This window comes from Lynx canadensis, chromosome A1 (assembly GCF_007474595.2).
Source record: "Lynx canadensis isolate LIC74 chromosome A1, mLynCan4.pri.v2, whole genome shotgun sequence".
In the NCBI taxonomy this organism is placed as follows: Eukaryota; Metazoa; Chordata; class Mammalia; order Carnivora; family Felidae; genus Lynx; species Lynx canadensis.
Genome location: NC_044303.2, coordinates 239,243,256 through 239,270,847, shown reverse-complemented (window position 1 = coordinate 239,270,847; position 27,592 = coordinate 239,243,256). Strand labels below are relative to the sequence as shown.

The window sequence follows — 27,592 nt, the reverse complement described above, 5'->3', positions numbered from 1 at the left end:
GATGGGTCCTCCCTGCGTGAGCACAGGCAAGGGCTGGGGTCTGGCTGGAGCCACAGCCAGCGCCAGCGAGTGCTGGCCGCTCTCCCGACCTTCTTTCTGAGAAACACTACCTTTGTCCTTTAAACACTTTCTCAGAGACTCGAATATGTGTTAAGAAGGAACAGAAACAGGTTCCTACCGTTTCCAGAGGAGAGTGGCACCACTCACTGCACACCACGCCTCCTGCAGCCTCCGTGCAGGGGCGCCTCCTCATTTCTCAGCTCCAGCGTGCTCACCACCTCCACCGGCCCTCCCGTGCCCCCCTTCCTCCAACCCCTTCCTTCCATCCATCTATCCATTTCCTCCCTCCCTCCCTCCCCCATCTCTGTCCTTCCATTCTTATTTTTTTAAATATTTACTTGTTTATTTTTGAGAGAGAGAGAGTGAGAGCAGGGGAGGGGCAGAGAGGGAGGGAGAGAGAGAATCCCAAGCGGGCTCCTCGCTCAGCATGGAACCCAACACAGAGTTGGAGGAAGGGGTGCACAGGAGGGCACAGGACCCTGGGATTAAGACCTGAGCTGAGATCAAGAATCAGATGTCTAGCCCACTGAGCCACCCAGGTCCTTCCTCCCTCCATTCTTCTATCCATCCAGTTCCTCCCTCGCTCCCTCCATCCATTTCCTTCCTCTCCTCCTCCTCCCCTCTCTCTCTCCTCTGACAACACTGTGAACCAGGCATCAGATCTAAGGAGGTGGGCCCCGACACACAGGCTTGCTGTGTGACTTTGCCACAGGAGACCACGGATGGCCTTCCTGTTGCTGGGCAGGACAAACGCTGTCCGGGGTGCTGAAAAGTCCCGGCCGACAAAGTCTCTTGGAGGGTCACAGGACGCCTGTCGCGGCTGCTCTTGCCCCCTCCCCCACTCCCAAGTGGAGCTGAGTATTACAAAGGATTTAACTCCAGAGTGCCCCCCCCCCCGAAATGTGCCCCAAGTCCCACGGGCAGCTCTGCGCCTTGGCCCCCATGCTGCAATCCTGGGCTCGTGGCCCCTTCCTGCCTCGACAAGCCAGTGAGGTCAGCGAGTCTTTTCCCCCTGCGTTTCTCCATCCTCCTTTCACCCTGTGATCTCCCTGGGTGCACCTGGGTAATTCAGGATGATCTCCCCATCTTGAGGTCAACTGATAAGCTACCTAATCCCACCTGCACACATAATTCCCCTTTGCCATGTCACACAACACTTGCAGGTTCTGGGGTTAGGAAGTAGGTGCTCTTGGGGGGGCACTACTCCACCTCCTACAGTGCCTGGGCAATTCTGAGGGCACCCAGGTTTGGGAAGCCCTTTACTCTACAGTGTCCTCCACAGGAGAGTATCCACGTGGCCAGGTGCCAAGCACACACCCAGGGGTATGGCAGTTGAGGGAGGGGCGGGAACCGGGGCTCAAGGGGTAAACCACTCAGCGCTTCGGGGGTCCTGGGGACACCATCTATGTCTCCTCTTGAGCTACTCACCTTGAACTCACCTACTGCACACACGTTTGCAGGGTGCATGAGTGAAAGAGCTTCTCTACATGCAGCTTAGATCTAAGGAAGGCCAGAAAACTGAATCCCTTTGCCTTTTACAAATCCTACTTCCACGTTTCACCTGGAGGAGGTCTGGCAGTGCGCACGGTGGCTTTCGAAAGAGGAAAACCAGGAAGTTTCAGTGACTGAGCCTGACCAAGCGCATGCCTTTTCAAGGGTTTAACACTTCAAAACAGATTCGTGATCCTGAGCCAAATGCCGACAAAATACCTGTACCAGAAGACTCTGGTGTGTGTAGAGGATGAGTGGGTGCCGTCTTGGGTCTGGTCTGTGACGGAAACGTCAGAACCGGGCCCCTGGCACGTGAGTGGGTGGGGGCCAGCGGCGGGTGCCCAGACGCCCGGTGAGGGGTCCTGGGGGCGGCCCCCGTGTCGGGCAGTCTGTCCTCCCTGTGTTTACAAAGCAAGGGCACCACGGGGCTGGCCGGGGGGGGGGGGGGTTGGGTGGGGCTCAGTTCTGCACTGCTCACCTCCGGTGCGCTGACGACGTCCTCCCTGGACTTGGGTCGGCCATAAACGTGTCAGCTCGGTCACCTGGATACTCAGCCTGGCAGCGGCCATAAAGACAACACCCATAAACCCCAACAGGAGACACATTCGTGCCCGGATAACTTGGGCTGCATTAGCACCGACCCCGTCCAAGGTCCAGTTGGTGGTATCCCACCACATCTGCCATGTGGCCCCGTCAGGGACACCCTGGAAGAAAGCCTTGGGAACTGCTCATTTACGGGTATTCCCACTGCCGCGGGGGACAGGGCAGAGAGCCAGCTCCCTGGCGGGGCCCTTTCTTTACAGGCTATGCCCCCTTTGAGCTACCCTCTGCGCAATCCTTCCAGCTTTTTCCATCTGTTCAAGGACGTTTGTCCAGCACCCTGCATAGCCCCACATGCACAGCACAGCCCCCGCCTGGTGGTCTGCAAGGGCACGTGAGTGTCTCCCACACGTGGGCTCATCCTTAATGGACGGGAAGCAGGGCACCCTGAGAAAGCCCACAGCCCCAAGGACAGCACATCCTTTCCTGGGGCACCTCCCAGGGGTAGTGAGCCCGGGGTGGCCTATTGGGTGAGGGTCTGACTAGGGAGGCCAAGGGGCCGGGGCGGGGCTCCTGACCCTCTACTTTCTATGAGGCCTCTCCAGGACCTCTGGTCACTTCCCCGATGGCCTCAGCTGCGTCCCCCAGGACCTTGCCCTCTACACACCTCCAAACTCCTAACCCTGACCTTGGAGCCACACTGCCTGCTCTGCCCCGGGGGCCACTCACTGCTTAAAAGATGGCCCCACCCACCCTGAAGTGGTTCTCAGCGTGGGGTCCCCCATGGCACCAGCCTCATTTAGAACTCCATAAAGGTGCAAATCCCAGGCCTTCCCCAGATTTGCTGAATCAGAAAGTTGGGGTGGGGAATGCCTGTGTGCAGTCACACCCCCAGGACATCTACCACCTCACCTCCCCGGGTCACCTCTAACTGCTCTGCCTCCCCCAAAAGGTTGTCTGGGGCACCCTGCTGCTGTCCAGCCGGGGAGGCCCGCAGGGGTGTGAGCAGGATCCCCTATGGAGTTCTCACCCTCGGGGACCCCGCTCAGGCAGCCCAACCTGCAAAGCCATACGCAGGACACCTGTTCCCAGGCCCCCGTGCTGCTGGCCGATGGTCTGCTCTACACGAGCACGGACAGTCCAGCTAAACAGACGTGACCGTACACAAACTAAGGAGCCCCACGGCGGTCAGGATGTGCAAATGGGAGAGTGACAGAGGGGACAGACGAGGGCAGGCAGACAGGCACATCCACTGGCCCAGGTCCAGAACACAGGGCTGGATGCAGGGCAGTGGGCTACCACCCACCCCCCAAGCCCCCGTATCATGCCCCCGCTGTCCACTCCGAGGAACCCTCCGGAAGGCGCCGATCATGTGGACGCTGAAGCTAGCAGCCGGAGGAGAAATGTGCTTGGAAGTCCCGGTGTCCTGGGCACAGGCCCACCCCCCCTTCCAGGGCCCACCGTGCGGCCAGAGCCGGCTGAAGACGGGGTGCGTGCTGGGCTGGGGCCTTCCCTACCCAGCCGCACCTGCCCCGGGGAGGCGCCCCTTCCCTCTCCCCCCTTCCACATCCCTGCCCCAGAAGCCCCCTGGGACCCCTGCCAGGCCAAGGACCCCGCACATCATGCAGGGACACAAGTGTAAGTCTCTGTGATTAGAGACCGGCATGGATACCTCACACAGTGTGTGCTTTAATGCAAACGTGGGAACATTTAAGCCTATGAGAACAAGGGCTTAGAGTGTTCTTCCCGTGGCCCCCAGGAGTCACAGGGGAGATGGCAGGTGCAGAGGTAGGAGGCCACGCAGAGGAGCACCCCCAGGATAACCTGGGGCCACCATGTGCTGAGCAAGGGCCAGCAGGGAAGAGTCCGGAAGTGGGGGTGGCCGTGGACAGGGCGTGCCAGACACTCAGGCTCCAGGAGGCCGGCGCGTGGTGGGAGGGGCAGGGCACGGTCACAGGTAGGGGCAGGGATGGGTCTCAAACAGCTGACTGGGCCCTTGGCTTCTGAGGAAGAAAGCTCGATGGGGCACGCATCTGGACGCAGCTCAGGGAAGGAGCCCACATCCACCGCCCGAGCACCCCACATGCCTCTCTGCGCCCGCACTCCAGACTGGGGCTGCCCCACAGCAGGGGGTGGGATGGGGGCGTGACAAAGGTCGGGACGTGCTCTATTCAGACGGCCTGACGCCCCAGCCAGGTTCTGCCACCTGCCCCCTCCTTTGGTCAGCAGCTGAGGGACAGGACCCCAGTCGCTAGCTGGTGGTGGGTGGGCTCTCTTCCACAAGGACACGGGCACCGGCCTGGCCAGCGGTGCGTGGTCAGCTGGCCCCCCCCACCCGTGACGTGGAGCCACGTGGAGCCCGCCCCGGCCTTCCAGGAGGACGGGCCATCAGTCCAAGATGGTCCTGAAGTCTGCGGGCAGGCCCGGGGAGGCTGCTGCCTCCAGGGCATCCAGGGTCACCCTCGGGAGCTGCCGACACAGCTGTGCTTTGGCTGTAAGGGACAAGTGAAATCAGACCGGCCTGGAAGAAACGCCTTCCCCAACCCCGGGCCTCGGGACTCCGCTGAAGGCCAGGCAGGCACGGTCTGTGTGCACAGGCCAGGCTCTGGGCACCAGGTGGGGAGGGCAAGAGGGGCGTTAGGGAAAGACTTGTTGCTGGGGGCCCTGTGCCAGTGTCGGGGCAGGGGCCTGGGGGACTCCCTTGTGGAGGGAGGGGGGCCTCTCCCCACGGACAGCAGGTGTGGGGAGGTGGGGTGGCCGGTGGGTGTCCAGGTCCTGCGGTGAGAAAGAGCCTGCAACCCGGGACACCTGAACCCCATCACCTGGGCTCCAGACCCAGCCACCACCAGTGAGACGTGGAGGAGCCACGCTGCCCATGCAAGCACATGGGAGGACAGGGCCCCGCGCCTGCCCAGCGGGGCGCCCCAGGGGCTGGCGCTCCCTGTGCCACTCACCCGCCCGGAGCGGTCCCAGAAGACACCTGTAGGTGCCGCTGTGACGAGCCAGCTTGAGCAGGAAGGCGTGCAGGCAGAGCCACCGGGCGGCCTCGGAAGGAAACGGGCCGGAGGCGCCCTTGGCCCCTAGGGACAGCCCTGGGGGGGGGGGGGGGGGAGACACAGGGACCACTGAGGCCCCGCCCGCCCTCTTCCCCTCTGATGCTCCCGATGCCAGCGGGGGTCCCTGCCCCCCACCCCGAGCCCAGGAGCAGGGGCAGAGGCCAGGGGTCAAACAGGTGATTTTGTTTCAAGGACGGCCCCAACACAAGCACCAGGGACCCTAATGGCTGAAATGCTTCCTTCCACTTTTCCGAAGAAACTTGCACAAAACGAAAAACAGCAAGGACCCTGGGGACACGGCTCGGCCTGGGCTGCCGACGGACCAGAACCTTCTGCGAGAGGCCACGGGGAGCGGAGACCATCCTTGGGGGTGCCCGGAGGAAGGCCGAGCTGCGGACGGGGAGCCCCAGGCAGAGGCGGGCCAGCGGCCCACGTGGGCGCCCCTCACGTTCCCCTGGGATGGGCAGCCGGTGCGGGGGCCGGCCCCCTGCCGACCCCTGGCCCGCCCTTGCGCAAGTGGCCGGGGAGAGGCGTGAACGCGCCCGGGCCTGACGGAGGTGCCCACCAGGAGGAGGCCAGGAATGACCGTCACACTCCCAGCACACAGGACTGCTGCCCTCGGGCAGAGGGCGGGTGAGAGGCCGGTGCGCCGTCGGCAAGGGCCACCGCATCTACAGGCGGCACGAGCCGGACTCCCTAAGTCCCCCCCCCCCCCCGACGACTCCGCTGGCGGCAGGTGCGGCACGGGGGCTCCTGGAGCACACACAGCACCCGGGATCGGAAGCAGGCGGGCGAGCAGCCTGGGCTTTGCCGGCACCCCGAGTGACCCCCCCGAACCCGCCAGCCGCGCCGGCTCACTGCGCACACCTGTGTTCTTGGCTTTCAGGAGGGAGTAGCAGCGCGACGCGGTGTCCGCGATGACACGGAGGAAAAAGGAGGGGTTCTTCCTCACCGGCTGGTTGAACGGAAACTGGAGCACGCACGCGTGGAACCTGAGTGAGGGACACCCGTCAGCGCGGCGTCCCCTGGCTGGAACGTGTGTGTGCACGCGTGCCCGGCCGGCAGGCACGCGCACGGGCATGTGTGTGCGTGGACGCACGTGCACGCGGCCGACCACACGACAAGGCCTCGCCAGGTGCTCACTGACCACCTGGGCCCCTTCTGCGTGCGCGTCGCCCCACCAGTAACCGGTCTTCACAGGTGTGGCAACCATGTTGGTGTGCGAAATACTTCCCACCTGCAGGAACCGGAAATGGGTTTGGAAGGCACAAACGCCCCAGGGTCAGGGGAGGGGAGCACGGTCCCTGGAGCCCTGGGGGAGGGACCTGGGGGGAGCACGGTCCCTGGAGCCCTGGGGGAGGGCCCTAGAGGGGAGCATGGTCCCTGGAGCTCTGGGGGAGGGTCCTGGGGGGAGCACGGTCCCTGGAGCCCTGGGGGAGGGCCCTAGAGGGGAGCATGGTCCCTGGAGCTCTGGGGGAGGGTCCTGGGGGGAGCACGGTCCCTGGAGCCCTGGGGGAGGGACCTGGGGGGAGCACAGTCCCTGGAGCCCTGGGGGAGGGACCTGGGGGGGAGCACGGTCCCTGGAGCCCTGGGGGAGGGCCCTGGGGGGAGCACGGTCCCTGGAGCCCAGGGGGAGGGCCCTGGGGGGAGCACGGTCCCTGGAGCCCAGGGGGAGGGACCTGGGGGGGAGCACGGTCCCTGGAGCCCTGGGGGAGGGCCCTAGAGGGGAGCATGGTCCCTGAGCTCTGGGGGAGGGTCCTGGGGGGAGCACGGTCCCTGGAGCCCTGGGGGAGGGACCTGGGGGGAGCACAGTCCCTGGAGCCCAGGGGGAGGGACCTTGGGGGGGAGCACGGTCCCTGGAGCCCGGGGGGAGGGACCTGGGGGGTAGCTCGGTCCCTGGAATCCTGGGGGAGAGCCCTAGAGGGGAGCACAGTCTCTGGAGCCCTGGGGGAGGGCACTGGGGGGGGAGCACGTTCCCTGGAGCCCTGGGGGAGAGCCCTAGAGGGGAGCACGGTCCCTAGAGCCCTGGGGGAGGGACCTGGGGGGGGGCGCGGTCCCTGGAGTCCTGGGGGGGAGCACGTTCCCTGGAGCCCTGGGGGAGGGACCTGGGGGGGAGCACGGTCCCTGGAGCCCTGGGGGAGGGCCCTAGAGGGGAGCATGGTCCCTGGAGCTCTGGGGGAGGGTCCTGGGGGAGCACGGTCCCTGGAGCCCTGGGGGAGGGACCTGGGGGGAGCACAGTCCCTGGAGCCCTGGGGGAGGGACCTGGGGGGGAGCACGGTCCCTGGAGCCCTGGGGGAGGGCCCTGGGGGGAGCACGGTCCCTGGAGCCCAGGGGGAGGGCCCTGGGGGGAGCACGGTCCCTGGAGCCCAGGGGGAGGGACCTGGGGGGGAGCACGGTCCCTGGAGCCCTGGGGGAGGGCCCTAGAGGGGAGCATGGTCCCTGGAGCTCTGGGGGAGGGTCCTGGGGGGAGCACGGTCCCTGGAGCCCTGGGGGAGGGACCTGGGGGGAGCACAGTCCCTGGAGCCCAGGGGGAGGGACCTGGGGGGGAGCACGGTCCCTGGAGCCCGGGGGGAGGACCTGGGGGGTAGCTCGGTCCCTGGAATCCTGGGGGAGGAGCCCTAGAGGGGAGCACAGTCTCTGGAGCCCTGGGGGAGGGCACTGGGGGGGAGCACGGTCCCTGGAGCCCTGGGGGAGAGCCCTAGAGGGGAGCACGGTCCCTAGAGCCCTGGGGGAGGGACCTGGGGGGGAGCGCGGTCCCTGGAGTCCTGGGGGGGAGCACGTTCCCTGGGAGCCCTGGGGGAGGGACCTGGGGGGAGCACGGTCCCTGGAGCCCTGGGGGAGGGCCCTAGAGGGGAGCATGGTCCCTGGAGCTCTGGGGAGGGTCCTGGGGGGAGCACGGTCCCTGGAGCCCTGGGGGAGGGACCTGGGGGGAGGCACAGTCCCTGGAGCCCTGGGGGAGGGACCTGGGGGGGAGCACGGTCCCTGGAGCCCTGGGGGAGGGCCCTGGGGGGAGCACGGTCCCCTGGAGCCAGGGGGAGGGCCCTGGGGGGAGCACGGTCCCTGGAGCCCAGGGGGAGGGACCTGGGGGGGAGCACGGTCCCTGGAGCCCTGGGGAGGGCCCTAGAGGGGAGCATGGTCCCTGGAGCTCTGGGGGAGGGTCCTGGGGGGAGCACGGTCCCTGGAGCCCTGGGGGAGGGACCTGGGGGGAGCACAGTCCCTGGAGCCCAGGGGGAGGGACCTGGGGGGGAGCACGGTCCCTGGAGCCCGGGGGGAGGGACCTGGGGGGTAGCTCGGTCCCTGGAATCCTGGGGGAGAGCCCTAGAGGGGAGCACAGTCTCTGGAGCCCTGGGGGAGGGCACTGGGGGGGGAGCACGTTCCCTGGAGCCCTGGGGGAGAGCCCTAGAGGGGAGCACGGTCCCTAGAGCCCTGGGGGAGGGACCTGGGGGGGAGCGCGGTCCCTGGAGTCCTGGGGGGGAGCACGTTCCCTGGAGCCCTGGGGGAGGGACCTGGGGGGGAGCGCGGTCCCTGGAGCCCTGGGGGAGGGCACTGGGGGGGAGCACATTCTGCAGGTGGAGAACCCCTCCTGAGTGGACGCTGCTCTCCCAGCGCCTCCAGCCCGACGCCCACCCTCAGCTGTGAAGGAGCTGAGCCCGAGGGTTCCGATCGGACACTGCACGAGAGGGTCCTGCCCCAAGGGCCACGTGGACACACACGGCCTCGCCCACTCATCACCGGCCAGCCTCACATTTCCACACTCCCGCCCCAGAAAGGGTGGTGTTTTTAGGGCCTCCCACCTGCCACAGCCTCTGTATTTGGAAACGGCCGATGCTTCTGCATGTGGCCAGAGAAGCCATTAGCTCTGGGTACCCGCCGTCCGGGGGCCGCATGCGCCCTCACGAGGAGCACAGAGCTGCCGAGGGTGCCTCGCCTGAACCCAGGATTTGAATATGTTCCCTGGTGGGCAGGTGTCCTGGGCCTGGGCTCACGAGGAACAGGTCCACAAGTGGGGACACGAGAGTGGGGCCCCTCCTTGAGGTACACATGACCTGGCCACCGGGGCGTGGAGCTGGCCGGGGGACTGGGCTGCCCTTGCAGGAAGGCTGCAAAGCAAGGGTGTGTCCACCTCAGTCTTTAGCTGTGTGTGGCGGGGCGGGGGGGTGGGGGCACCTTCATGCTTATAGCGAGCACGTTGTCAGAGACCTCCAGGCAGCTCGCCCACGAGAGCAGAGGCAGGGGGTTTGGAAGACGCAGGGAAAGGCAGCATTACGAGCACAGAGCACAGGACAGGAGCCCTGAGCGAGGCCCTCCCGGGACACGACGGTGGACGAACGCCGGGCAGGCTCCGCCCCCACGGCCGCAAGGGGCACAGGTGCTCTGGGGCCTGGAGGGGGTTTCTGGGAGGAAACCCAGCCACCCAGCCGCGCCCAGTTCCCGTGAGACAGTTGCCTCGTTCCACAACAAACACACAACCAGCTAACGCGGACTCCGGGGGGCTCTACACTGATGCTCGGCCCCTGTCTGGCCCCGTGGTGCACACACCTGTCTGTCCTGACTGTGGGTAGAGGCTGCCTGCTCCTCTGAGCTGAAGCAAAGCCCGACTTTGCGACCCTGAGGCCAGGGCCGGTGATGTGACCTGAGGCATCGGCACAGCCTGAAGGGGGAAACGTCCCCCCCCCCCCCCCGCCCCACGACTCAGAAAAGCACAGGCACGGAAGGGATCCACGACTGCCCAGCCACGTCCCCGTTCTCAGCGGGACGACCTGGAAGCTCCCAGGGATGGAGAATGTTCCAGAAGCACATGATCAGTGGGGCGAGAATAACCGCTGGGCTCTTCGGGAGCCACGTCCCACCACCCATTTCCGGGGGACATCAGAGGGCTGTGGACCCTCACCGGTACTGGCCTGATCCTCTCTGAGACCCGAGGCCCCTGCGAGGTCCTGGGTCAGGGCACAGGAGTGGGGACACCCCAGGCCACGCTGGCCACCCCTCACTGCCTGGTGACACAGGCACTTCCCACACTGAGAAGCACCCGTGCACATGCACGAAGCCAAAGCGTGTGCGACTGAAAACTCTGCAGATACTGGGACCCAGAGGGTAGGGCGTGCTCCAGGCCGAGGGAGGCCCAGGGCACAGAGGGTCCTGTGGCATGTGGTGGTGTGGCTGGTGAACCCACCTGTAGGCCTGCAGCAAGAAAATCTTGTAAATGTTTGTATAAACCGTGTGGATGCTGTTTACCTGGGTCACAAAGAAAGAAAAACATTGCAAATGCCTCCGGAACGTCAATTTCTGTCACAGGTCAAATGGAGGCAGAAGGAAGTGGCCTGGGCGGCCCCGCCCTGCCACGGTGGCAGGGGCTGCTGGAGGGAAGGACAGTCAGGGAGGGACAGGACGTGAGCGCCCAGTGGCTCTAGAGCCTGAGCCCCAAGGCCTCGGACCCCCACCCCTCCGTGGGGAGGGACCCAGGTGCCCAGGACGAGGGGCCCAGGCGGGGCTCAGGGCATTCATACCCGTGTGTTCACACCCGCACACACACAAACGCTCATGTATTTAACGCGCGTAGCTCTCAGCGGGCCGGGCTGAGCTCGGGCACCTGCTGGCGCCCCCTGGCCGCGGGCTCACCTGCAGATCCAGAAACACAGCGCAGCACTTCAGCCGCATGACCGCAAGCAGCTTGCGACGCATGTTCCTCCCGGGCCTGGTGCCCTGGCTGAAGGTCAGGCTCGAGCGAATGGAGGTCTGGGCGTAACTGCGACACAGAGGGGAGCCCCTGAGACTCGAGAGCGGGGGCCCCCGAGACTCCAGCCCTCCGCACACGCCAGGCGCGCAGTCGGCCCGCCCGCACCCGGCCCCGCCCGCGTGTGAAGCCAGGGCCAGTGGCAGCGGCAGACGGCACGAGGACTCAGACGGGGTGGGGCACCCACGCACCACAGGCATCTGGGTCACGGTGCGGGTCATTTACGTGTTTGTTATTGACAAACGGCACACAGCACCAGCAAGATCTGTGCGACTCAACCAACGCGTTGACCACACACAAGCACGCGCCTTCCTGGGAGAGGGTCCGGGCTGGCTGGGGTCTCGTCAGGCTCGGCCAGGCAGCTGGGGCCTTGAGGCCACAGCCTGGTGCCTTCCGACAGCCCCGAGGGCTTCTCGGAGGAGGAGGTCGCCCCACAGACAGCCTGACCCCTCTGACGTGGTCTCAAGGTGGGAAATGCGGAGGACACGGGCAGTGGGAGGAAAGTCACCCACTCGGCAGCAGTGACACCTGTGGGCATTCCAGCCACACCGCCTCCCTGCACCTGAGCCCCCACAATGAGCCTTTGACCGGCGTGACACGTGTCCTGGGACGTGTTCCTTTGTACCAGCTTGGGACACACTTATCTCGAGTCCGAGTTCTCATCTTATTAAATGTTATTTGACAGCAATTTTTTAAAAACGTCTATATATTTTCAGAAAGAGAGAGGGGGACAGAACCCCAAGCTGGCTCCGTGCCGTCAGCGCAGAGCCTGACTCAGGGCTCGGACCCAGGACCCCGGAATCGTGACCTGAGTTGAAATCAAGAACCAGATGCTTAGTTGACTGAGCCACCGGGCACCTCTTGACAGCAGTTTTAATGGCAGAATAAGGTTTCTTCTTGGTGAGGCATCAACACCTACGCGGCCACGATTTAGGTCGTTTCGCCGTTGGCTGTGCTAAGTCACGCGGCCCAAACGGTCAGGTGAGATCTCTGATAACATCCAGGAATTTTTTCCTGGAGGACGGGTTTCTGGATGTGCAATTACTGGGAAAACGTATGAACGCTTCAAGGACCATGATGTGAATTTACTGCTTTCCAGAGAAGTCGGTCCAGTTTGCCCCACCCTCAGGAATGTGCCCGCGAGGCTAGCCACAGCGCTGCCGAGGGGCCCGAGGGACGGACGGGGCCTGAGCGCCCTAGGTGGGTGGGCAGAGCCTTCCGCCAGCGCCTCCACGGGCTGGTCCCGGCCGACCGCACTCAGGACCGCCGCCCTCTGCTCCGTGCCGGGTGGCTACCGTGGCCTCTTGCTGCCGTCTGCTACAAGCCCCCGCGTCCACCCGTGCAGAGCTCGGTGCACGGAAGCGAGAGTGCTGGAGCCGGGCCCGCGTTCGAATCCCGCTCCCTGCGACGCTGGGTGACCCGGGGCAGGTCCCTAACCCGTCCCCGAAGGACATGCCCAAGACGCAGCTGTGGGCCCCAGACATCGGGTTCAGCGAGGACACGTGGCTGCGAGGTGGCCTTCCCTTCCCCGCTCACAGGTGCTCAGAGCCGCTCCCCGCCTCCCCCTGGCCTGAGGCCCACCCAGGCTGCACGCCCCACCCCCGCCCCCGGCACCAGGTAGGGTGGCCTCCACCCACCTGCTGCGCTGGGTCTGCTGTTTTGTCTCCTGGGCGCCAGACATAAAGTCACCCTGGCTCCACCCGCCGCACCAAGGCGAACTCGCCTGTCACCGGGTGTGACTGCCCGGCACCCCCCCACCCCCCCACCTCGCCTGATGTGGGGTTCGGGGAAGACTGGGAGGTCTGCATTGTCACTGTCCTTCCCGAAACGGCGCTCACCCTCCTCCTCGGCCCGTCGAGCCCTTGCTTCGAGTGCCGCCGCGGGTTCCCAGGCGCCTCTGCCTCCGCGGCTGGGCCTTTGGGGCCGCTTTTGTGAACAGGCACCTGCTGACGGGGCCCGAGGGGGCAGAACGCCCGGCGACACCCACCTGCTCCGGGGCATCGTCCTTACCCAGGGACAGTCCCCGGACGGGATGCTGTCCCCAAAATGGCCATAGCTTCTTGGGGGGCAGGACACTGGCGTGCAGTTTACGACCAAGTGGTGTGGTTGGGGCACAGAGAGCCGGGCAGTGCGATGGGGCCCAGACGGCAAGGGAGGGCTGGAAGCCGGGGACAACCAAAGACAGGGGCGCCGGGGGAGGGGGAGAGGCCAGGGCCCCCCCGGACGGAGCACGGATGAGGGCCAGAGTGAGGGGCGGGGGCAGCAGGGCTGAGGCAGCGGGGAGCGTCTGCACCCGCTTCTCCCCAGAGAGCACCCCTACAACGGGGCCGAGTGTGACCGGGAGTGTTCAAGCCGGGGCAGCTGGTCACCAACACAGCAAAGCGGAAGGCCCGCCATCCCCCGCTGCCTCGGAATCTGCAATCTGTACTTTTTATTCAGAAAAAGGCAGATTCGTGCATCCACATCCATCCTGAGTCTGTCTGTGTCCGCACCAGGCCTGAGCTCAGCCTGGGAGCTCGCGGGCTCAGGGGAGCTGGCTGTTAGGGGTTCAACTGTGTCCCCAAAATCCATGTGTGGCAGCCCTGACCCACGCGACCCCAGGGTCTTTAAGAAGTGATTAAGGCTAGGGCCATAGGCCCAGATCCAACAGGACCGATGTCCTTAGAGGAAGAAAAAGACACTAGTGACCCTTGAACACGGGGGGCAGGAGGTCCGAGGGGGACCACGGCCGTCTACACACCAGGGAGAGAGACCTCAGGAGAAACCAGCCCACCCGCACCTGGATCCCAGGCTCACGGCCTCCAGGATGTGAGTGCATGAACACCTGGTTTAGCGGCCCTGCCCGTGGTATTTTTCCCGGCAGCCTGAGGCGCCACGGTATCGTGTCCAGAGCAGCCCCCATGCTCCACGGCCCCGCTCCCGAGGGGTAAAGGCGACCCAGCGAGGCCACGGTGGCCGTAACGGCGTGTGCCCTGGTCCTAAAGAGACCTGTGCCCAGCAGGTCCCCGCAGAACACACTGGTGACCCCCAAGTCTGCCGCACAAATTCCTGTTGCCAGGAACAAGCCCAGGAAACCGCTCACCTGGCGAGTGCCCACCGCGCCCTCTGAAGCTGGGCACCCCTGGCCTGAGCTCTCGGGGTCACGCGGAGGCAGGAACGGGGAGTGCCGACCGGCGTCACACGCACCTGGAGTAGTCGCAGAACACCTCCAGGGTCCGCGTGTCCAGCAGCAAACCGCACCAGGGGAACAGGCAGTGGGCGGGCAGCTGGAGGGGGGCCGCACTGCCCGGGGCGCCGGTGTCCACGGGGAAGTTCACTGCCGTCTTCTGCAAGTTGGCTGTGCAGCCATACTCAGGAACACCGCTGACCAGGGTCCTGGGGCAGAGAGGCCGCATCAGCCACCCGGAGGGGGTCTGCAGGCCCCAGCGAGGTGCCCGAGGAAGCCAGGCAGGGCCCTGCTCTGACTCCAGGGGCCCGTCCCCACAGGCTTCTGGGTGAGCGAGGCCAGCGCCCAGAGCAGGGTGGCTGGGCCGGGGAAGGGCTGAGGCTGAAACCTGGGGGACGAGCAGACACCAGACGACCCTGGTCCCAGGTCCCAGGCCCCAGGTCCCAGGTGGGCTGTCAGCTCGGGACCAGCTGACCATGGGGGAGGCGGGGCCCCGGGGGGCAGGCCGAGCTCAGGGGCTGAAACCCTCTTGGGGACAGCCAGCCGCGTCCACATGTACAGCTACAGGTCACAGTGTCACAGTGGCGGCTGACAAGGTCCACAACTGTAATATGCCAGTTTTAAAGGAAGTGACTGTCTGCCATGGGGCGGGCTCTGCATCAGGAAGGGCCTGACACACAGGATGGGTGAACCAAGGAGGGAGCGTCTTCCTGAGACCACAGCCCCAGCGCCTGCCCCGTGGACCTCCGGCCTCCAGACCCACCCACGCCGGTGCCAGGGCTGAATGAATCCTCAAAAATCTCCCCCTGGACACAGGATGTCTGCCCCAAGTGGTCTGCATCCTGGGTGGAACCCCGACATACACCGAGCCACCTGCCTGTAGCGTCATCCCTAGAACTTTCTGTGATGGCAGCAGGACCCCGTGCTGAACCCCCAGGCAGCCACTGGCCACGTGTGGCTAAGGAGCTCTTAGAACACGGCTGTGCCCGAGGATCCCGAGTTTGTCATTGGGCTGAACTCTGAGGAGCGCACGTTTGTGGGAATCCTGTCCCGGGCTGCCGGGAACCCCTGCGGGCAGGCTCGGGGTGCAGGGACGCTGCCCAGATGGCTCTGTCCAACGACAGCACAGTGACCGGAGCAAACACCCCTGGGTTTCATGATCTTCTCCTTCTCTGGAAAAGCACACTTGAAAATCAGCCCCGGATTCCTGGGGCCCCGGAGGGGCAGTGCTGGGGATGCCCTTCCCAAGGCAAGGACCCCGAACTTGAGACTTCACTCTGGAGAAATGAGCCGGCCCCCCACATGTTCACTCTGCAGACATGAGCCAGCCCCCTACGTGGTCCCAGGCCCCGGAGCACCGTTGAACCCGCTGTCCCTCCCACGTGGCTGCAGAGAGAAAGATGCCCCAGGAGCCGTATGGGCAGGTGCGGCCCTCACCTCTGTTCCCTCCGTGTGTGGCACAGCCCCATCGGGGGTGTCCCTGTCCCTTCTGCTGTCTGCCCAAACAGCGCACACCCTGACTTGCAGGGGGCCTCCGGGGACACAGTCCCCGGCCGCCCGGCCACCCAAGCCCGCTCCCCGCCACCCACAGCAGCGCGCACGCCTGCCGCCACGCCCGCGGCCCCAGCCCCCTCGAGGCTCAGCGAGCGTGGCTGCCGCCTGGCTCTCAGGACAGCCGGGACGCACAGTGCGCCGTTCGCCCGAGGCCGGGGCACTTGGGAGGCACGGCCGCCAGGCGAGAATCACTACTGCTCCGCCCGTCGAGTCGGCGAGGGCTCATGAGCCACAGCCGTGCCGTGGGACACGGGCAGCGCCCCTACCTGAGAAAGGCTTGGGCTTGCGCCAGGTGAGGCGTGACCAGCAGGAAGTCGTCCACCAGACGCAGGAGCACCCTACGAGAGGACCGCCCAGCACTGCAGCGGGGGACCCCGTGTCGGGGTTCACCAGGACGGGAACGAAGTAACTCTCTCCAGAGAACCTGACCCAAGGCTCGCACCTTGGGCGGGGCGGGGCGAGGGGGGGAAGGCCGGGCGGCGGCCGGGCTCTGGGGCCAGGGTGCGGCTCCGGTGGGAGCCCGAGCCTTGGCCGCATTCGCAGCCGCCTGCTTGCTGCCCACCACGTGACCCGACACAAAGACGAGAGGGTGGTCCGTCCGCGTCAAGAGGACCCGAGACACGAGGCGGCTGGAGGCAGGACCACACACACACACACACACACACACACAAAGGGGACCCGTACCCGTCCTGCTGGATCCCAGAAAACAGCCTGCTCTCCATGTCCCCGTAGCACAGGCTGCAGAGCAGAGTGGACAGGATGGAGCCCTGGGGGATCCCCTGACACTGCACGTAGGACCTGGGGGATGGGACGTGGGTAGCGGCGGGTGGCAGCAGGCCACGGCGGGCCTCCTGTACATCCCGCGGACACGCAGGCACGCAGACCCGGGGGCGTGTGAACCGGTCTGTTCACACGTGCGATGGCCACAAGGGGCTCGACCCTTTTCGTAATGATCGGAGCAGACAGCAAGTGGGTGTCACGGGTGTGGCCCCGTCCACGGAGAAAGTCCCCTTCTGACCTCGGTGCCACTCACATGCACGTGCAGGTGCACTTCCTTCGTCAAGGCTCACCTTGCCGTGCACTTGTGAGGGTGCTTTTCAGGAAGATGCGGGCTTATCCTCCTCACGTAGTTACGTTTTAATAAGAACTACGGTCATTCGTAACATAACAGCCCCTCCCAGAAAGCTTCCCACCCTTAGTGCACAGGGCGTGGTCCCACGGAAGGTGCCCACCCTCCAGGCCGACCTCCAACGACCTTGGCTGTGAGCCTGAACCCCCAGGACCTGCTCTCAGCAGACGCACCCTGGGGTCCTCGCACAATTGCTTACCCAGGGAAGCTAAGTCTTGTTTGCGCAGACAGAAAAATTATCTACCAGCATTTAAACGCCAAAGGGCTTCTGGAACCCCGGGAGCCTCGCTTCTGCTATGCCGGCCGAGTGGCCACAGCGCCCGTCCGGACCGTGACCCCACCCAGCACAGAGGGTTTCACAGGACGGGAAGGTGCCAAGGGCCCGACTTACTTGCCCCCGACCCTGATGACGTGGTTGTGCACCAGGCGCAGGAAGAGGTGGAAAAGGGTGTGGCCAGTCTCGTTCAGAGAGGAGCTCTGGGGGAGCAAAGGGAGACACGGGCGGGCGAGGGCGCGTGACGCACACAGGCAGGTGCGCCGTGCCGGACGCTGCTCCGGGTGGCCCGTGGCCCCGGCCGGGCTCCAGCCGCGCAGGCCCAGACGGCACGCGCCAGGGTGTGACCTGCATCACCCGGTGGGGCCCCGGCTGGGGAGAAGGGGTCGGGACGTCAGAGCCTCAGTGGGGGGGCCAGCTTGTCCCCGATAACTGGTTCTGCACAAACCAGTTATGGTGCTGCGTGGGCTGGTCCGTCACCGAGGGCCCCGCACTCAGGAACAGCCCCGCTTACACGCAGGAAAAACGGGTTCCCACTAGGTGGTCGATCCCAGGTGGGGCTACAGAGCAAGTCCGACTTGTCCCAAGGAAGGGGGCACCTGTTCCTTCAGCCTTGGTCAAAGCTGAGGGGAAGGACGTCTAGCAAACTGGACTGCAGCAGAGAACCTGGCCAGGTGGGAAAGGGAGACAGGCAGCCACAGGCAGCTACAAGCCTCCGGCGGTGTGGTTCACTAAGAGGCTGCCCTGGGGGCTCCTCCGGCCGGACGGCGGCCTCAGCCACGTCCACGCCCCACGCTGGCAGCGAGCTGCGTGCCTGACCCCCACCTGCTCGATGACCACGGCATCCCTCAGGGAGCTTGTCTCCTGTAGATGCTCCACGAACTGTCGCATGTAAGGCTGGAGGTCCACGAAGGTGGACACCTGCGGGCAAAGAGGAGGGGGCGTGAGACGGCTGCACACCCCCCGGGGCCGGGAGACCTAGTCGCAATGAGGGGCAGGCAGGCGCCGTCTGACAGTGGAGGTTGGGAACGGCCCCGGGAGCAGGTCACGGCCACAGACCGCAGAACAGCCCCTTGGTCACCCCCTGACAACTGAGGCCATGCCGAAGGAAGCCGCTGGGGGTCCAGTCTTTGGGGGCAGCCCACCTTCCCGAGACCCCTCTGTCGTGGCAGGTGGAGCCCGAGCGGATGGCGGTTGGGGTCCGGGGCCACCTAAGCAGCCAGGATGGACGGGGGCAGGTCCGGGGAGGAGGGACTTCAGAGAAATGAGCCAATGTCGTGATTCCCTCCGGAGTCCTACCAACCCTCAGTGCTAGGTGCCCGAGGGGCTTGCTCCGGCTGCACAGGGGCAATGACCACAGCCCGCAGCTGCCACCTGGGGCCTGGAGGGAGGAAGCCAGGTGAGCACAGGGGGCAGTGGTGGGAGGAGGGGGCTCCCCGGTGAGCACAGGGGGCAGGGGGAGGGGGCTCCCAGGCGAGCACAGGGGGCTGGGGCAGGGGGAGGGGGCTCCCCGGTGAGCACAGGGGCCTGGGAAGAAACACCCGCACCACAGACACCCTCGGTGTGGAACACACACCCCTCTGGGTCTTACGTGTCTTTTGAAGGACTTGCGGACGCGCCCCTGGGCGGTTCTCTGGACCACTGCATACTGGCGCACGCAGTACGTGTTTTCTTGAGGCCTGATCACGTTGGCGATCACCTCCACCAGCTTGTCCTGAGGGAGGGCATCGTAGGCCCCCGTCACGTCCACCTGTGTGGGAATGGAGGCGTCTGTTCACAGCTGCTCGTGTGCTCACCCGGCCCCCGGGGTTCCCAGGTCCTGCCATCAGCAGACCCAGGTAAGAGACCCTGACGCCCACTGACAGCCCCATTGCCCCCGCACACACCTGTCCCGTGGCCCCCAGACTCGGCACCCCAGCGGACGCCTGCGTCCTTCCAGGTTCCCCGAGACGTGACGTGGCTCCACCGAGGGGCGCCTCACTGGGGCGAACGCAGGGGCCTGAAGGCCAGCCGCTCCCACCCCCTGGCCAGAGCCCACGGTGCAGGGCCAGCTGGTGGGGGGGCCGCTCCCATGGGCCTCGTGTCCCCGGCTGGCTCTCCCTCTGGTGCGGTGGGACCGGAGCCAGGTGCCCACCTTGACAAAGTACAGCTGGGGCGCTGGGTCCTGAGCCCGCACGCGCAGCACAAAGCTACGCCAGACCCTGTGGATGTCGTCCATGCCCAGCACAGAGGCCCCTAGGAGGCTGGGCCGCCGGGCCCGCTCGTAGTTCAGCACACTGAACAGGTTCTTCACTTGCGAGGTGAGGTGCCGGACCTGTGGGGCCAGCCAGGGACACGGGCAGCATCATCAGAGAACTCCAGGCAAAAGGGGGCCCGGGTCGGACCTCCCCGCCCCCACCTACCGGGCCCCCAGAGAGGAGGCGGCTCCCTGCCTCTGCACGTCCCCTCACCCACCCAGCGCCCAGAAGGGCCAGATGGCCGATCCCCCCATGCCCCTCCCCCGGCCCCTGGGGCCTCCCTGGGACCTGTCCCACGATCCTGGAAACTACGTATACAAACTGTAGCTGGTGACAGGGCTCACCCTTCACCTGCTGAGCCCCCGGCCACAGACGGGGGGTGGGGGGACACCTTGGGCGTCTCCTAAGACAGGCCTGCCACTGAGCTCCTTCTCCACACCTGGATGGATGGCCCACCCGTGGTGCTCTGCCCTCCTGTGGGTCTGTCAATGCCACAGGCCCCTCTCTGGGCCTCCTGTCGGCCTCAAAGCCAAGCTGGGGTTTAAATGCACTTGGCTTAGAAACGAAACAATAGCGATGACCTTCTTGTCTCTGCGGAACGTTCTGGCTCCCACAACGTAGTCCATGTTCACGATTGGCCGAAGCCCACTGGGCTTGGGGAGGAAGCGGAGTTTGGATGTCAGCAGAGTGGGTCTGGCTTCCTGGTGTCTCCTGACCTCTGCTTCTGACAGTTCTCGAAGATGCACACTATTGAAGTGTTGTCTGAAACAGAGAACCTCGTGGGATACGGCTCAACGGCCCTGCCAGAGCCCGGGGTGGGCAAGCCTGGAAGAGAGCACCAGTGCTCGCACGTTGGCACAGTCAGGCGCCCAGCGACCCAGGACGCTGTGGCTGTGGCCGCGGCCGGCCGCCTGCTGGAGCGCCCTCCCGCCGAGGGTGCCGGGACACCTGCTTCCTTCCAGCACAGAGCCGCCAGTGGCACAGGCTGGGACCAGGCGGGACCTTTGGGCAAGGGTAGGGGGAGGCGGTGACTGGTGTGGCCCCCACAGGGGAAGAAAATCATCTCTCTGCGGACCTGTCGGCTCGTCACCTGTGGCCTTCACCCTTCCCCCCAAAACCACCCACAGGCGGGGGCAGGTGCTCCCTGGGCTGGTGGCCCGCCCAGCCCACCGTGGTAGTCACATGCCCCCCGGGGCAGGGGGATGGTTTCCACAGTCCCCTCAAGAAGCCTCAATGGCTGCTTTGGGTCTGGCACCGGGAAGTATTTAAGTTATTAAATAGGCCGTGCTGTCTGCTAACTCAAACCTACGATAAGGGCCTCCAGACCCTCTTCCAGATGCAGGAGGACACGGGCCCCAGCGCCACACGGCTCAGGGGACTCCGGCCCAGCCTCCTCCGCAGAAGACAGCTCGACTCAGGTCGTGGGCTTGACCCACAGGCCAGACACGGCTCAGCACCCCTGGTCCCGCCATTAGGGTCCTTGCCAAGGCCCGAGAGGACGCTGGGCACGTCGGCCGGGCTGCAGAGACGCAGGGCTCGGGTTTCCAACAGTCACGCCATCCCCTGACCGGACCCCGTCCAGCCTACGTTCACCACAATCCTTCAGTCCTTTACGTAAAACAGCCTCTGGGCAACGGAGACAGACGTCGCAGCCACCTGGAGGCCACTCAAGCGGGAGCTCACTGCGTCGGGGCAGTTTCACGAAGATGCCTCTGTCCCCAGACACTTCCCCCAGGTACGTTGTCAAATAGGCCTGGTTTTACCAACTTGTGACACAGTCCCATTTATTCTGTGTGAACGAAAACAGAATCTGAGCCGTAGGCCAGGGGTGAGCCAACAACCTGTCCGTACGGTTGTTTCCACTCGGCACAAACTTGTGCTTTTGAGACCCTAGAGCCCAGCTGGCCCAAACTCTGACTCCACGGGTAAGCGGCGGCGGGAGGGGGCCGGTGCCAGGAGTCTGTGCCCAGCGTGGCTCCCCCAGCAAGGGGCCCGCAGGGAGCCCAGAGCCCGCTGGGTGGGCAGGACTCGGGACTCTCGTCTGCACGGACCCGACAAGACACGACCGAGTGACGCTGACTAAGACACCTGATTCCTATGCTCTGCAGCTGGCTCCAGATCCTCTTCCGGTAGAAGAAGAGCCGGTTCTTCTGAAATGTGGTTTCCGTGACGTAAAAAAAGGACTTGAGCAGCTCAACCACGTACGTGCCCATCAACCAGCACAGGAGCTTGGCCAGGACCTCCTCTCTGCGGCGGTGTTCGGCGGCTGGGACACAGCGGGCCCCTGAAACGGGAAAAGGCACAGAACCCGGCCTCGGCCTCGCGCCCGGTGAGCTCCCCTCGCTGGCACTGCCCGTGGCGGCCACCACTGGCTGCTTGAAAGGGGGCGGGGGGCCTGGGACGCAGCCAGAGGAGGGGCGCGCGTCAGCAATGATGCTTCTCGCGATCACGTGCCGAGGGGAGAAGGTTCTGGGCACGCTGGGCTTTAAGAAAAGACGTCAGTAGATTAGCTCCACCTCTCCTTGTTTACTTTGTAACGTGGCCACCAGAAAGCCGAAGTTACCCGTGCCCCCGTCAACGTTTCTACCGGCCAGAGATGACGAGGCTCCATCATCAGTCCCGGCTTACAAGCAGGGTGACGGAGAAGCAGAGACGTGCTCTCCACACGGTGACGCACGGACGCTAAGCGGCATCACCAGCCGCAGCAGGACCCAGAAACGCCTGCGGTTTCCCAGGCCGAACCTGCGAAGGTTCAGACAAGCAGAGGTGGCCACACAGGAGCTAAGGGCGGCCAGACGCCGTGGGGCCGCGAACACTCACGCGGGGCTGGGGACGCACACCGGGGCCCCCTCGCCTCCTCGGGACGCACGCCAGGGGCCCAGGGACATGAACCAGGGCCCCCCACCCTGTGGGACGCACAGCAGGGGACGTGCACCCAGAAACGTCACGAGTAGGTCTCACAGGGTGAGAGGCGGTGGCGTGTATACGGCTGGGGGCTTCACCACCAATAACTGACACAGAAGAAACCGTAAAGGAGAAGAAAGGGGGTCCAGAAGCTGGTCTGGGACAGAGGACACAACGGTGAAAGAGGGCAGGGCAAAGGGGACAAAGCTCGCCCACACTGACCACAGAGCACACGACGACCCCCGGCTTGGGACAGAACTAAGGCAGGGGGGAAACCGAGGTGGGGGTTAGGCCCTTGTGCTGCTCAGGGGGAGGGACACCGAGAAGACGCAGAGCACGGGGGCAGACCGGGAAGGAGGACCCGCGTGGGAAAGGCGGCCGGATCGGGAAGAAAGGGGGGGCATCCAGGCTCAACTGTGGTCACGGGAAAGACACGAGAGCCTGCAGGCCAGTGGCAGAGATCACCAGGCTGGACGGCAGGGAGGATGAACACTCCAGCTCGTGCTGCTGGTCTGAGCCAAACCACGAGGCCGTGGGAGGGCCAGGCACGAGCCGCAACGGATCAGAAGTGTGCCCGAGGCAAGCACCCTCCCAGAGAGAGCCAGCGGGCGCCCTGCAGGCACGAACACACACTTCAAGGGAACAGGCACTCGGAGGCGATCGTCAGGGACATCAGGATTCTGAAATGTGCTCCCACCTGATAAAACCTACGAGCCCACCCCCGAGGACGCCCACACCCCCGTCAGCGCCTCCCCTCGGGGAGGGAGACGCCTGGGGCACAAGCACCACAACCTGCCGCGGGCGACCAGCTGCCCACGGAACACACGTCTGCACACGGAACACGTGTCTGCACAGCTTCAGAGAAGTGGGTCTAACACACACACTGCTGCACAGCTCCTGTTGTCGATAAAACCAGTAACAAGGGGCGCCTGGGTGGCGCAGTCGGTTAAGCGCCCGACTTCAGCCAGGTCACGATCTCGCGGTCCGGGAGTTCGAGCCCCGCGTCGGGCTCTGGGCTGATGGCTCGGAGCCTGGAGCCTGTTTCCGATTCTGTGTCTCCCTCTCTCTCTGCCCCTCCCCCGTTCATGCTCTGTCTCTCTCTGTCCCGAAAATAAATAAAAGTTGAAAAAATAAATAAATAAAAAATAAAACCAGTAACAAGCAGCTGAATAACTGGCTGATGGAGACTGAAATGGGAACACGATGCGTCACGTGGAAACCTGGGGCGCAGCTAAGGCACAGCCAGGAGGGAATCACAGCCGCTCACCCCTGAGAAGTTAGGAAGGGAGTCCGGGTGGCCCTGGGGGAAGGTGGGATGCGGCCCCCAGAGACCCAGCTGAGCCGGTGAGGCCCTGAGACAGCATTTTCTACTCCAAGGGTCAAAGGGGCCCCGGCGGGGGGTGGGGGGCACACTCCCACCCACAGTTAGGAAAAGCCACCGCGTGGTCACAGAGAAGTCAACGGGACGGGATGACGGGAGCAAAGCACAGCCTACAAGAGCCACGTGAGCCCAGGGTAAGGAGACAAGGGCAGCCGCCAGCCCATGGTAGGTTCCGGGGAACAGGCAGTGAGCGGGAGGTGCTGAGGCACCTCCAGAGTTTCCACCAGGAATCCACCGTGTGACGTCTAGCAACACCCGGAGGCAGACGTGGACAGCCCGGCCGTCTGGCCACCAGGGACGGGGACCAGGTTTCTGACGGGAGTCAATAGGCAGGACAATGGTCAGGGCTGGCTTGACAGAGGCAAGGGAGCCCGGGGGCTGCGAAGTGAGCACCTGCACAGAGGAAGGGGTGCTCCAGCAGTGGGGAGGGGGGTGCAGGGGGTGAGAAGACACGACCGCCAGAGCAGAGCTTAGAGACCAAGGCTGTCCCTGCATCGTTTATCCGGCCCGGCGGGCAACTGGTGCGACCACGGCCTTGGGAAGGAGCAGATGGCCAGAGCCACAGCTCGAGTGTGCAGGGACACGGGGAGGTGCAGGGGCTCGGCCCCCCCTCCCCAGGGGAGCACCAGCCCCCTTCCGTGTGCGGTGCACAGAGGCACGGCAGACCTCGTGTGAAGCTGGGGCAGAGCCACAGAACTCAACCCTTTCCACAAAGTGAGCCACGGCCCGAGAGCGCAAGCCCTGTGGAGGCTTGTCCAAGGGTGCCGGACCCTTCGAGGCCCATCCACGTGGCACGGGGCAGGGAGCCGCTGGTTATGGATACATCAGTACGTCAGGCGAGAACGTTCTAGAGATCTGCCGTGTGACAGCACGCTTACGCTCGGCAGTGTCTCCTGTGCAGTTATGTCTTGGGAGAACAGGCCGCTGCTGTGTGTTGTTCTCCCACAGTTTAAAAAAAACAACTTACAAACCCAACTTATCAGAAGGTCGCCCTGGCTGCCTGCCATCAGCTGGCCCCAGAGCCTCCAGGGAACTGCCCCCCGCAGAGGCCACCGGAAGGGAGGTCTTTGGAGATGCCAGCCCTCCCCACCACCGGAGCCTGCGACATACAGCCCAGCTGCCAACCTCCGCGGTCTTCTTCGATCTAGACGTCTGGGAGCTCGGGGGAGGCCAGGTGGCAGACACCCGGTCTGTCCTGGCCGGTCCCTGGCACTCCCGGCACCGGTGTGCCGAGGAGGAGGGTGCTGGCCGGCAGGGGGGCTGGATGGTGGCTGGACCGGAGAAAACTCAACATCAAGCCCAGACAACGAAAGCGGGAGGGAGGCCGCGGGCCCAGCTTCAGAGTCAAGGCCCCGCAGGCAGCCCACTTCCCTGAGGCAGGAGAGCACCCCGCTGCTCCCCGGGGACCCCCTTGTTCCAAAAGATGGGGCCGGGGCCCCATCCTCCTCTGCCAGCCCTGCCGTGGCGTTCGGACCCGCATGCTGGCTGAGCGGATGTGTGTGGAAACCCTGGAGCCTCATCTCCCGCCCCCAGAGGAGCGGACTCTCGTCCCAGCGGCCACTCCTATCCGTGCGGCACCGTTTCAAGGTGCTAAACCTTGAAGTCAAAAAGGACGACGAACAACGTGCAGGTACGCTCGTGAGAGCTTCTGGACACTTCCGTCTGTTGCCATAGCCCTGCCCATGTGTGTGTCACGTCTGATCGCTGCTTGTCCCCGGCACCCAGGGCCTGCCTGAATCCGTCAGAACCTCGAAGGTGCACGCAAATAGGCCGGGAGGGGGTCCGAGGTGGAGTCAGGTGGACCGCCCACCTCAGGCAGGAATCCCCTGGGCGGGAAGGCCGGGAGGGGTCCAGCAGGCACCCGCTCGCCCGGGCTCCTCACCTGGGCTCCCGCGCAGCCAGGCACAGTCCTGCACCCGCATCTTCCAGGTCAGCTCCTGCAGCGAGAGCTTAGCGTGCTTCCCCAGGTTGACGAACTTCTTCACGTTCCTCAAGAAGCGGCGCCGGTTGTGCCCGGAGCCCCAGAGTCCAGCGGGCACGAGCCTGCACAGGCAGGCCCGCAGGAAAGCGTACACCTGCCAGGGGCTGCTGTGCTGCCGGAGAAGCTGGAGCAGGCCTCCGGGGGCTCCCGGGGGCCGCCCCAGGGCGCAGCCGCCCGCCCCCCCGCCCCCCCCGTGGCTAGACCCCTCCGCAGGGGCCGGGGCCCGAAGCGGGCAGTGCGCCCTGAGGAGCGCGTCGTAGGGGCACCGGGCGTGGTTGGCAAGCAGCTCTCGGAACAGGGGCCGCATCCGCCAGTAGCGAGCGGGCAGGCGGCGAGGCCTGCGGGCAGCCCCTGGCCGCGGAGACTTAGAGCCCAGAAAGATGGCCTCCAGGAGTGTCCGGGCCCCTGTCAGGCTAGGCTGCAGGGCACTGAGCAGGAAGGAGGGGCGCAGCCGCTCCTTGCCTCCCGGGCAGTAGAGGAAGTGCTTGGTCTCAGGGTGTGATAGGTGTGATAGGGGCACGCCCTGGGGCCGAGACAGCTGCGCGCCTACGGAGGTGAGCCGAGTCCCAGGGGGCCCTCCCTCCCCGGAGTTGGCCTCCGCGGCGGCCCTGGCAGATGTCACTGCGCCAGGTTCGCCGCCACTCAGCCCGTGGGCCCTGCCCGGGGGGGCCCGGGAAGACGGCCTGTCTGCCCCCCACTCGGGCTCTGGGGTCACGTCGTGCCTGGGCCTCTTGGCTAGAGGCGGGCTGCTCCCGCCGCCGCCCCGCCGCCGCCTCGCGCCCGCGTTTCGGGCCTGGCGCGTGGGTCTGAGGTCCATCCGGGTCCCAGGCCGGTGGCCGGAGGTGGCGAGGGGCCGGGTGGCGGCAGGTGCACAGAGGTCGTAGAGCGGCGGCCCGCACACCTGATAGGCGCAACTCGGGGCCACCAGAAGGTAGAGCGCGCAGCGCGTCAGCAGGTGGGCGAGCACATCGTCGCCCACACGGCGCAGCAGCAGCCCCCAGGCGCCGCTGCCGCGCAGGGTCTCGGTTACCGTGTTGGGCAGGTAGCTGCGCACGCTGGTCGTGAAGGCCACTGGCGGCCCGCCGCGGGCCCCGTCCAGCAGGGCGAAGCCGAACGCCAGCACGTTCCTGGCGCCGCGTTCGCAGAGCCTCTGCACCACCCTGGCCACCAGCTCCTTGAGGCAGGACACCTGCGGGGTGGAGGGGGCCTGAGGTGCTGGGGACGGAGGCGCCCCGGGGCCTCAGCGCGCAGCCCTCCCTCTCCCACCCCGGCAGGCCCGAGCGGGGTCCCCAGGGCAGCCCACCTGGCGGAAGGACGGGCCGACGGGGGCCGGCCGCGCGTCCCAGGGCACGCACACCAGGCACTGGGCCACCAGCGCGCGGAAGGCCGCCGGGTCCCCGCGCCGCACGAGCCGCCGGCCTTGCGGCCCCAGGCGCCGCATGAAGGTAGCCAAGGGCAGCACCTCGCGGTAGCGGCCACGCAGCAGGGCGCGCACCGCTCTGCACCTGGGCGCGCGCGGCATGGTCGGGGAGGGGCGGGGTCCGCGGGAGGAAGGGGCGGGCCCGGAGGGGGGGCGTGAGGGTGTCGGTGCGAAGAGGCGGGGCTTCGCGGAGGAAGGGGCGGGGCCTGGCCGGGGAGGCGCCTTTCGGGGTGTTCACACCAAGGTGTGGCGAGCCCCCTGCGTCCCTTGACCGCAGCCTCCCCGCGCAGGGACCACGAGCCCTTCCAGGACGCTGCGGTCCCAGCGAGGGTCGCACAGCGGGCAGCGATGGAGTCAGGGGGGTCACCTGGGGAGTACCCCGGGGGGAGCCCTAACGTGGGGCACCTGGTGCGCGCTCAGCGCCTCCTGAGAGGGGCCTGTGGTTTGTCACTGTCACGTAGGCCGTGGCCCAGGCGCTGAGCTGGGGCTCCAGCCGGGGGTGGGAGTGGGGTGGAAGGAGCAGGGTTGCAAATGTGCGAAGATGCGCAAGGACCAAGGTCGTCAGCGCTGGTCCACGTGGGCCTGGGGGGTAACTGAGGGCGGTGGGCAGTGAGCTGGTGGCGGCAGCACTTAGCTGCTGGCACGGCCTCCTCCTGACCTGGGCT

The 27,592-nt window shown here is 65.7% G+C and overlaps 1 protein-coding gene across 11 annotated transcripts; it reads right to left on the bottom strand.

Moving 5' to 3' along the window:
- Positions 1–3,760: 3,760 nt before the first annotated feature.
- Positions 3,761–27,032, bottom strand: TERT (telomerase reverse transcriptase). 11 transcript variants are annotated; one of them, XM_030333022.1, is made up of 16 exons: positions 26,811–27,029; positions 25,409–26,696; positions 21,330–21,525; positions 19,823–20,003; positions 19,139–19,318; positions 18,596–18,754; positions 17,830–17,925; positions 17,122–17,207; positions 16,286–16,399; positions 15,868–15,939; positions 14,068–14,256; positions 10,767–10,893; positions 10,321–10,382; positions 6,015–6,139; positions 5,046–5,183; positions 3,761–4,094 (listed from the first exon to the last, which is right to left on the bottom strand). In XM_030333022.1, exons 1-16 carry the CDS (start codon positions 27,027–27,029, stop codon positions 3,808–3,810), a joined length of 3,519 nt encoding a protein of 1,172 aa, XP_030188882.1. In that variant the 3' UTR covers positions 3,761–3,807. The 11 variants fall into 11 exon arrangements, with proteins under 11 accessions (XP_030188882.1, XP_030188893.1, XP_030188941.1 ...); XM_030333072.1 differs by lacking the exon at positions 3,761–4,094 and adding an exon at positions 4,194–4,583 and having other exon boundaries at positions 26,811–27,032; XM_030333033.1 differs by lacking the exon at positions 15,868–15,939.
- Positions 27,033–27,592: the final 560 nt, after the last annotated feature.